Source organism: Strongylocentrotus purpuratus, unplaced genomic scaffold, assembly GCF_000002235.5.
Source record: "Strongylocentrotus purpuratus isolate Spur 01 unplaced genomic scaffold, Spur_5.0 spur5_scaffold_18, whole genome shotgun sequence".
Lineage (NCBI taxonomy): Eukaryota > Metazoa > Echinodermata > Echinoidea > Camarodonta > Strongylocentrotidae > Strongylocentrotus > Strongylocentrotus purpuratus.
This window is the reverse complement of record NW_022145603.1, coordinates 27,617,967-27,628,112: the sequence shown is the minus strand read 5'-3', so window position 1 is coordinate 27,628,112 and position 10,146 is coordinate 27,617,967. Positions and strand designations below refer to the sequence as shown.

The 10,146-nt window shown below is 38.0% G+C and overlaps 1 protein-coding gene across 1 annotated transcript; it reads right to left on the bottom strand.

The window, feature by feature from the left end:
- Positions 1 to 462: 462 nt before the first annotated feature.
- On the bottom strand, positions 463 to 9,179 carry LOC100893023. The gene is made up of 3 exons (XM_003729769.3): positions 8,493 to 9,179; positions 3,748 to 4,212; positions 463 to 3,105 (listed from the first exon to the last, which is right to left on the bottom strand). Exons 2-3 carry the CDS (start codon positions 4,157 to 4,159, stop codon positions 2,915 to 2,917), a joined length of 603 nt encoding a protein of 200 aa, XP_003729817.2. The 5' UTR covers positions 4,160 to 4,212; positions 8,493 to 9,179; the 3' UTR covers positions 463 to 2,914.
- Positions 9,180 to 10,146: the final 967 nt, after the last annotated feature.

Here is a 10,146-nt window from a genome sequence, read left to right as displayed (position 1 = left end):
CTCTCTCTCTTTATCCGTCACCCGTTCCCTCCCCCTCTGTTTTCTTCTTCTTCTCTCTCTCTCTCTCTCTTTATCCATATCTTTCTCTCTGTCTCTCTCTCTATATCTCTCTGTCTCTCTCTCATTTCCCTTTCAGCTTGAATGTTCTCTGCCCGGCATAATCATTATTCCAACAACTACCATCATCATCATCATCACCATCATCATCGTCGTCATCGTCGTCATCTCCTCCTTCTTCTTCTTCTTCTTCTTCTTCTTCTTTTTCTTCTTCTACTTCTTCTTCTTCTTTTTCTTCTTCTTCTTCTTCTTCTTCTTCTTCTTCTTCTTCTTCTTCTTCTTCTTCTTCTGTTTACCATCACAATTTCGTTCACTATCGTCGAACAAACCAACATAATATATCCCTCATGCATTACCAAAACCACAACACTCTCTTTGAATAAAACACAAGTGAAAAACATGATATTCTTTGATTTCTTACTCAGGTCATGCAGTTTTATTTCAGACTTTCTTCAACCAATGATACCCACACGGGCCACACTAACAAACGATCGCCAATGGCGTTTACACATGCACCATGTAAAAGCGTTGAGAAAGGGGCAATGCACCTCGCCCTTTTGACTTATTAGTATGCACCTTTCATTTTATTGAGCATCAAAATAAATCATATTTAATCTAATTAAACCCTTTTGATACATTATTAAGATTGGTATTAAAGCGGAATATTGTTTGTGGATACCAGTGGAAAAACTTTTAACGCCACTCGCGATCGTTCAATAAGTTTTCTCATATTTGTTTTCCTGCATTGATAGTCATCTTCTATTTTATTTACAAGTTTGTACATAGAAGGAGGGAAATACATCTCATAAACATTTCTGGTACATTTTAAATGTATCTGAGGTTTCCTCTGCTCTACTAACACTCAGCAAACACATAAAAAATAATTTGTATGTACATTGCCATTACAGTGGTCAAAATACCAACAGAACTGTATGTATAATCGAATCGTTGTCGTTTGATATTATTTATTAGCATTTATTGTCAAAATATTACGTAATGTATTCTACTCTCAAGCATTAAGAGGTGTCACGAACCAAATATAGTTTAGATCATTTCTAGTACTTTTTCTTTTATCGTAAATCGTCACAAAAATGGAATACGCAGGAATTAGGAACGTTTATTATATTATGATCACTGAAGGAGCGTAACAGATTAGAATAATACCCAATCGTAGGCTCTTAGTCTTTCGAAAACACTGAATGTATGTGCAATTCTTCATAAACTCATACGCTACATTTAATGAACAACATCATTTTAATTGATAATTATTTTGACAGGTGTCAGATAATGATTGTATTATAAATGATAACAAATAAAATGCTACAGTTTAAGAAATATAAAAATGCACAGATTAAGTGTGATCATTTAGTGCGGGACTGCATTGCCTAATCGGTGACCATTGGTCCTCCATGGTCCCCTTTCTCTTATGTTAATTGAGAGCTGATTTAATGAGATAACCACCTGCCAGTGACCATACAGAGAGGTCTAATCCCTCCTGGCCAAACTATATAGTGCAGACAGGCTTTAGAACAGTAAAAAGCGAATAGCATGGTTATGATGGTTACGAATCGTGAATCAAATATTGTATGTAGGCTACACACGAAGTTGATTCAGTGCAATAAATTAAAGTGAGCATGTTGATTTTAAAAATTAAGCGACACCTCTACTTAGAAAATATAATAGAACTGACTCCAAGCGTGCTTTTAAGCACAGTATATTTGGGGTGCATACAAATAGTACTTTCTTGGACTTTGTGTTTAAATCGACTCACAGCCATTAAATAGTTCCTGTTCATCATAGCGTGACTTGCAATTTCACAACCTTTAAGCTTTACATGTAGCAGACAAACTGAAACGATTACGATTTCATGTGTGTTCCTCTTTAATGCGTAATGATGTGAACATTTCAGACAAGAGGGATCGCCATATTCAACAGACGAACATTTTCCTTCATTTCTGTAAATTGCGTTTCATATAGTTTAATTAGGAACATGCTAAATAAGTTCTTCAACATGATAACAAGATCGTGTGCGCTTGGCTGTGTTTACTTGTAGTCTTTAAGACCAGTCATTCAATTCCAAAATAATTTAGGACTGAACATTTACAAGCAAACTGTAAATAACTATAAAACAAAGAAAACAAATAATACTGCGATTCTATTATTATATAACTGTACAAATCTTCATAAATACATAATATTGCACTATCGCCGAAATAAGAGAAGAAAATATGATAGCAAACGCAAATAGAGAATAATGTCTATTAGAAGTACAAGAGAGACACGGTGGCATTCCATAGACCTTGAATTGACGAAGTTTGATAAATTCATCTACAAAATAAACTGAATCACAAGAGCGCCATCTAGCGTGAAGACTAGTCCCAACCGTTCGGGATAGTCGCTTCATCAGGTTCGTTGGCAAATAATACTTTACGCCCAAAATATGAGCGGATTCGAGTGTGAGTTCTGTTGTACAATTTCAAATTGAATGGGAGTAAAGGGCTCTTTGGAAAACCACAGTTGTACATCTTTTCCTCTTTTACACTGAATAAATATTTTAAAGGGAATTGAAACTGAGTTCGCGTCTTTCCTGGACATGATAGATACGAATACATAAGCGAAATAAGTTAGTTGATCTAATCGAGCCTGAAAATGGAATGACGATTTCCTGATTCATATAACAATTGCTTCCTTAAAAGACCTTATTCATAACAGAAACAAGTGCTGTGTTTCTCTCAGTCTGGCAAACATTGAATGAGGTTGAACTTCCTTCAAACCAGATTACAAGTAAGATTTTCTTCCATCGGAGAAGGAACTGGGCTGAGAAAAGTAGGGGGGAAAGAGACACTTAATCTGATGTCTAACCAAGTTGGCGCATTAGGCTCGCTGTTTCAGACGGCACTGATATGACGTTGTAGTCTGAATCGAGGACTCCAAGAGCTTGCATTCGGTTCAGTTTTTCTTGGTAGTCAGCTACTTCATTGGCGTGTAGCCGTAACCTGCTCACAAACCGATTGAACGCACTGAAGGAAGACCTGTCAGATGAGACACCTGTTTAATGACAAAAACAGAAAAGAGGGAAAAAAACAAATACATTAGTAAGTGATTAAGAAGGAGGACATTCATTGTGATTTCTAAGTAATCCGATGATGGTTTACATTTCGAACCCTGGAAAGGGATATTCTAATATAGAAGTACTAAAAGTCATTTTAAATTCCACAGCATATAGTAAAAGGTTGTTTTAGACCACTTTCCAAAATTCGCTGGAAAATCCTTGCAAAAGAAAACGTTAATGCTATGTGGTGTAGGAGAGGTAAGGTTAAAAAAGAGTTTTCTAAAAAGCAACATAAGCAAGGAGGAGCCGAATATCGAAAAGCGAAAAATAATCATGACAATAACGTTTGAAACTCTGAAATCGTCGAATTTCATGATGATTTGACTGAAGCTCAAGATACTTCTGCTTCAAATGATTCTTATACCTGATGCACAGCCCAATAAGGTGACATTTATTTGATCTGCTCTTCGGTATTCAAGAAGTAGTATTTATTGACTTTAAAAGATATCGCGAAGGATGTACAAACAGGCTTTTCTTTTAACCCATTGATGCTTTCAAATGTATAGCGGCATACGTTTACAGAAAATTTAAAGGCCACCCCTCCCGTGCCCGCCCCTGGCTACCCCAGTGCTACTCACCTCTTTTAACATAGCCTTGGTGATTCGTCTTCCCGTTTGCGTGCCTCGTATGCATCAGAGCAAGCGTGCAAAGAGTTTTTACAAAAAGGTTCTCTTCAAGCTCTCCATCAGTAGCTTGTAGGCATCGCTCCAGTATCGAGTCGGGACTGTCGAACTCGCCTTCCCCGATGGGTAGGCTTGGTATGCCGGCTCCGCCGCCGACCGATACGGCGTCGTCGTCGAGCTTGCTGGTGCTCATCGATTTCAGCTGTTGCGGTGATGTCTTCCAAACGGGCACGGCTTGGCAGCAGGCAGTGGAAAAGATAAGGATGTAGACCAGGAGAGTAAAGAGCACGACCTGGAGCCATGATGACCGCGGTCTTGACGACGGGGACGATGACGGTGATGATGATGACGATGATGATGACGACATGATTTGTAGATTAGTTTGTGTTGTACAGGAGGGCGTACGAAAATATGCTATATCTGCGAAAAGAGGGGATAACAAGAAAAGGAAATATATTTATTCATCTCATTTGTTTCTTCCTTCGTACATGTATGCACTTGAGAATATTACGAAATAAATCTCGTAACCGATACGTTTCACATATAATTGATAGTTCTTATGAAAGGTACTACTGTTCTCCTTGAATGATATCGGCAGATAGAAATATTAAGTCGATATAGGTGTTTTGGCACCAAGGCTGTGATGCACTAAAGAAACCATGTGTCAACATATCTTACAAACATGTGTATAATGGACGTCTAGAATATTGCTTAAAATAAATATATGTGTTAGAAACATTGAACATTATGTTATAAATTTAGACTAAGACATAGATGAATTGACATGGGCAAGGGGATATATTTATTTTTCTATTAAAAATTCATTTGAGATCATGATGATGTGACTTAGAACAATAGTTCTTGGTATATACGGTCTAGTCTACTCAGAGCTTGGGTGTTAACATACCTTTTTAAAAACAATTTTTAGCATTATTCAAACACCCTTCTGCCTCCCAGGATTCGATATAATATGTTGCCGCATAGTATGGAACACCAATCGGAAACAAATTTCTGTTTCATCATACGTGGACAATAAATCTATAATCCTGCATCTTAAAACTGACTTCCGATGAATGCAGTGAGTGGCTGTGTTTGGAATTCCCGGAATTAAGAATGAGGTATAAATAGCATACACGTCCAAATTTAGCTGACATTATTTTTTAATCCATCTAGATTTTAAAAGGAAATATGAATCTGTTTCTCGATAGTAATCCACTTTCTCCTCTCCGTGGATGAAGATTTTACAACCACCTACCCCTTCCGCCCACTAGATCGCAAAGTACGGTTGCAGTCACATACAATGTATATCTTCCATCCCACAATCCTATATGAATTTATCTAATGTAATGTAATCAATATGATTCTGTGCTGACGTAACACGGGCTGCGTCTTGACTAATGGATGGAGGGGACTTAATCACATTCCTGTCTCATTTAGATGTTACGAGATTACTACAACAGCGAGAGAGAGAGAGAGAGAGAGAGAGAGAGAGGGAGAGAGAGAGAGGTCGCAAATATTTGTGGACACATTAACCCGTTGACTCTTGAATTGTACAGGTCCCATAGGCTTAGCATGGGGACCACCAGGTTGCCGTAAACAAAGGGTTAAAATGGGACCAACTTAGCATGGGGACCACCAGGTTGCCGTAAGCAAAGGGTTAAAATGGGACCAACTTAGCATGGGGACCACCAGGTTGCCGTAAGCAAAGGGTTAAAATGGGACCAACTTGACTGTGAAGCGGAACAAAGCAATATTTGACTTTAAGGTATGTCTATAATTATTCAGATACAGAATGACTTTGTTTATTTATTTATTTGTTTATCTATTAATTTCTCTCTATTTATTCCTTTCGTTCTTTCTTTCTTTCTTATTTTGTTTTCTTGTATTTCAGTTATCTATTTATTTATATATTTGTATCTATCTGCTTCATTTTGCTTTTAATTTTTGTTTGTTGATTATTTATTCATCTATTTATCCCCTGTTAATCTCTTCATTTTGTGGGGGATGTCTATTTTTAGTCGAATTAGGACACGCTTAACAAAAACAAGGACAAACAGAGAGATCACCTTTATCTTTCGATATAGGTTAAATGGAAACCGCTCAGCATTTATGAGCTCTTGTAGCGCAATAGAATATATCCACATAGTTATTGCGCTTTACAAATGAATATTATTATCATTATTATTATTATTATCCTTCTTTTTACAATTATTTACGAATTTTCGAATCATAATGATGAATCTTATCACGATATGAAAACAATTAGAATTAGAAAAAAGTCTTTACTTAGCCCCATTCTTCACCATCCCGATCCATTCATAAGTATTTCTTAGTCATGCAATTAAAAAGAGTATCATTATGTTTTTATAAATTGCGATGCGCAGAGAAATAAAATGAACATTTTTAAAATCGTTTATAGATTGACTGTTTATAATTGTTTGACCTATAATTCAAGCATATTCAACTCGATCCCCTATGCATTTCTTGCGACTTCACAACATATAGGAAAAGCAAAGTAATGCTGAATCTTGCCTTGGTGTTAACGGTATGCAAGCTTCAAGTAATCGTTGTATTACAACGCGAATTCATGAATTAGCCTTACTTATATTATATAATTACATATAAAAATGGGTGACTATTAGTATTACTATCACATGACACATAAACACAATCATCACGTGTTTACGATTCGAAATTAATCATTCAATGATATTTAATTTCTATAGCCTAATAGGTGTGGCTAATAACTGATCAAAGATAGTGCCCACGTTATTTATCTATTTACTTTTATTAATACTTTTTGAGGGCGGGAAGGGGATGTAAAAATAAGCATGTGTAATAACTTGATGTAAATTCACGCCACTTTGTCTGTTCGACAACTCTCCCACTCTATATCCCTACCTCCTCCGTTTTAATCCGTAAGTAGAGCATATTATAAAGCCATCAGTTGAAGGGCAAACGTCTCACACTTGCATCACTCTCATTAGAGAAAGGAAAGTGAGGGGAAGGAATGACAGAGAGAGAGGGAGAGAGAGAGAGAGAGAGAGAGAGGGGGGGAGGGGGACTAATGTACGAGTGATCGCAAGTGTTAAATTGGCATAAACAGAGACTGAGAGACAGATACACAGAGACAAGCAGACGGAGAAATAGAGAGAGAGAGAGAGAAAGGGAGAGAGAGAGAGAGAAAGGGAGAGAGAGAGAGAGAGAGAGAGAGAGAAAGGGAGAGAGAGAGAGAGAGAGAGATACGAGGTGCTTAGGAATATCCGAGAAATCAATGTACGAATGATCACTAGTTTTAAATCGGCAAAGAGAGAGTGAGAGGCAGATAGAGAGAGAGAGAGAGAGAGAAAGAGAGAGAGGGAGAGGGAAAGGGGGTGAATTAAGTAGAAATGAATATATAAGTGATCAGTAGTTTTAAATTGGCAATCAAAATGCAAATCCCAAAGCGAACTTGACTATTTCAGATATAACCCTTCCACTGGTTAGGTTGTCTTTTCTCTAGGAATGACGAACTAGAAAATAGTGCTTACATTAATATGTCACAGTGATACAAATGAATGGAAAATTGGGACAAAAGGTAATCTCAAAATGAAGGATTAATGTTGTCACGTTTACGAGAACAACAAATGATAAGTTATGAATAAACGGCGGAGCTGTTTTCAATTTTCGAGATGGTCATTTTTTTCTCTCAATTATCCGGTGGGTGTTGAATGAATTTCAATCTATAAAAAGAGTATTACCTTCAATACATGTACGTTTCTTGAGCTACTTTAGTAGGTCCGTGCTTTTTTGTTAACGATGGAATTGATAACAACATGTTAACAAACTTAACCTTATCAGAATACTATTATCAGGCACTATTATCAAATAGTATATTGAAAATAAATGCAGTATTGTTTGTAAATAAATATGACAGAAATGTAAAAGAATAAAACATAAATTATAAAGAATATTTTATGTAAATGTTTGAAAATGTAAGGACGGACCTAGTGTTTCCTATTTAGAAAGTCTTCAACAATATTAACAGTGAAATTGCACTGTAATAGCAATATAATAATAATGATAATAATAATGGTAATAATGGTATTCATTTCTTGTACAGCTCATAATGACGTTATCTCTATAACGCTGCTAGAGACCATCGTTCATCGGGCAGCGACCGGCCTTGCGCTGTCCTGGTCGGCGCTGTGGCATGAGAAAGAATCCCAAGGATTTATTCTAACCGACACCCATTCAACTCACCTGGGTCGAGAGTGGTTTATTCAAATTAATACTTAGACGCGGGAATACCATTAAAACTTAAATGTCGACGAGGCTTGAACAAAATGAAAGCTGAAAAAAGGTCTTAACATGTATAAAGGTAGAGGTGTCGCAGTTTAGAATGAAGGATTCAAATCCTTGTCACGACATTGAAGTCATTCATTTATATTTTCCGATCCCCACCCAGTGGGGGGGGGGGGGTGGATAATTGTGTACTCGTTCTCTGTACCTAGACCGAAAGAAAGAAATTACAGAACGATTTGAGCGCACGATCGTGGTAGATCGGCGAAAACCCACCTGTTAGTAACAGGTTACAGCCGTGGGGATGGTGTGATCAGGATAATACATTTTAAAACGTAGTAGAGCAAAACATTTAGTGTACAAATGCAAATAATTATAATCAGGTAGTATTATTAAAAAGATAAAAGAATTGAACGTACAATTATAAAATACTGTGTTGCTGGAAGATACGGTGACACGGCGAATATCCCTTGGCCTTGTCCACACCCGACGAGTTGGCCTCCTCCTTCCTCGGTCGCTCTTTTCTTACTCCACTTATTCGTCAGAGAAGCAAATCCAAAGAAACAAGAAATTGTATGAATAGAGCTTCGATCTTCTTCGGCGATGGCATGAATTTATGGTTTCCCGATTCCTATTCCATCAGATGACTTTTTCCCTTTCGAATCCTAGAAAAACCGTGGCTGTAAAGTTGGCTTCGGTAGTTTATAGAGCCGTTCCCAAATCAATGTTTGAGAGGAAAATACAAAACGTGAAAGCTAGATGACGGTGAATATCCAATGATAAGAAATCGCACACAGGCCGTCCAGCATTTTGTTCCGAATGAGCTCTTTAAAAAAAACAAGATTGTGCCTTGAATGATGAGACTGAGTTGGTGTAATGTTGTGATCGAAGGTGCGAGCGAAGAGAAATGAAAAATCAACTTTGCGATGAGTGTAGAAGCTGGAGTGCCAGTGATATAGAGCGGATTGGTGAGAGAAAGACGGAGCGGTTTTGCTGCTGAGGTGATGCGATCGAAAGCATGAATTGAAATGAGTCTGGCACGGATGAGTACAGCGGATTTTATTAACGGACGGATGACACCAGCAGCCTGCACTACAAGAGCGGGAAGGAAGGAAGGATACAGAGAGATAAGGAGAGAGAGTGAGCGCGAGAGAAAGGGGGAGGGGTGAGAGAGTAATACATTCCATTTTGTGAAAGGTAGGAAAGGCTCGGTGATGTATAACTCAATTGGAAAAAGAGTTGCTGCAAGGATAGTCAAAAACGAGGGATGTGCATGTGCAAAGAGGGAGAGAAAGAGAGAGGAGAGAGAAAGAGAAAGAGAGGGGAAAGTGTGTGTGTGGGGGGGGGGGGGGAGGGTCCATGCTTCTTTATGGAACACGGAACAAGTGTCTAAACTCTGAGCATGCGCCGTCCGATCTCCATTTGTCTGCACGCGCCTTTTGGTCTACGTCATGCGCAGATTAATCTCCACGCACCACCAACCAGCCAATGAGAACGCGTCCCTAATGATTTCAGTTACCAACACTTTATCTGTAAGAGGAATGTGCTGTTTTTCCTGGGTTAGAATAGTTTATCTCGAGAGTCGGAAGTTATCGAAATTTCGCAATTTAGATGACAGTCCCATGCTTTTCTCTCATTTTGTTGAACGGTATTGACACATTACATCCTATTTTGCAATGGCTGAAACAGGAACCTGTAAACTTTGTTATCGAAATATTGTCGGGAGATAGTTTCAATTATCTTCGTAAAAGTTGGTGAACCAACACCGTTTTCATCCACGCATTCTATAGGCCCAGGACTAGGCAGAGGCTTCGTAGCAGGTGTTGTCAGGGTAGTTGATGTTGACACCCACATGATGATTACTTTAAAAAATATATAAGTCGTTAATCAGGAACATGATGGGAAAAGTTTGCCGTTCATGTGTTTACCCTCCAAAATAAATAGGTTTCAATGAAAAATTAAATTAAAAAATAATAACGAATATCAGATTTTGTTTAAATTGGGCACTGGTCGGCAGTATGCCCCCCCCCCCCCCCCCCCCCCCCTCCTCTTCTTTATCCTTCAATACCAGAA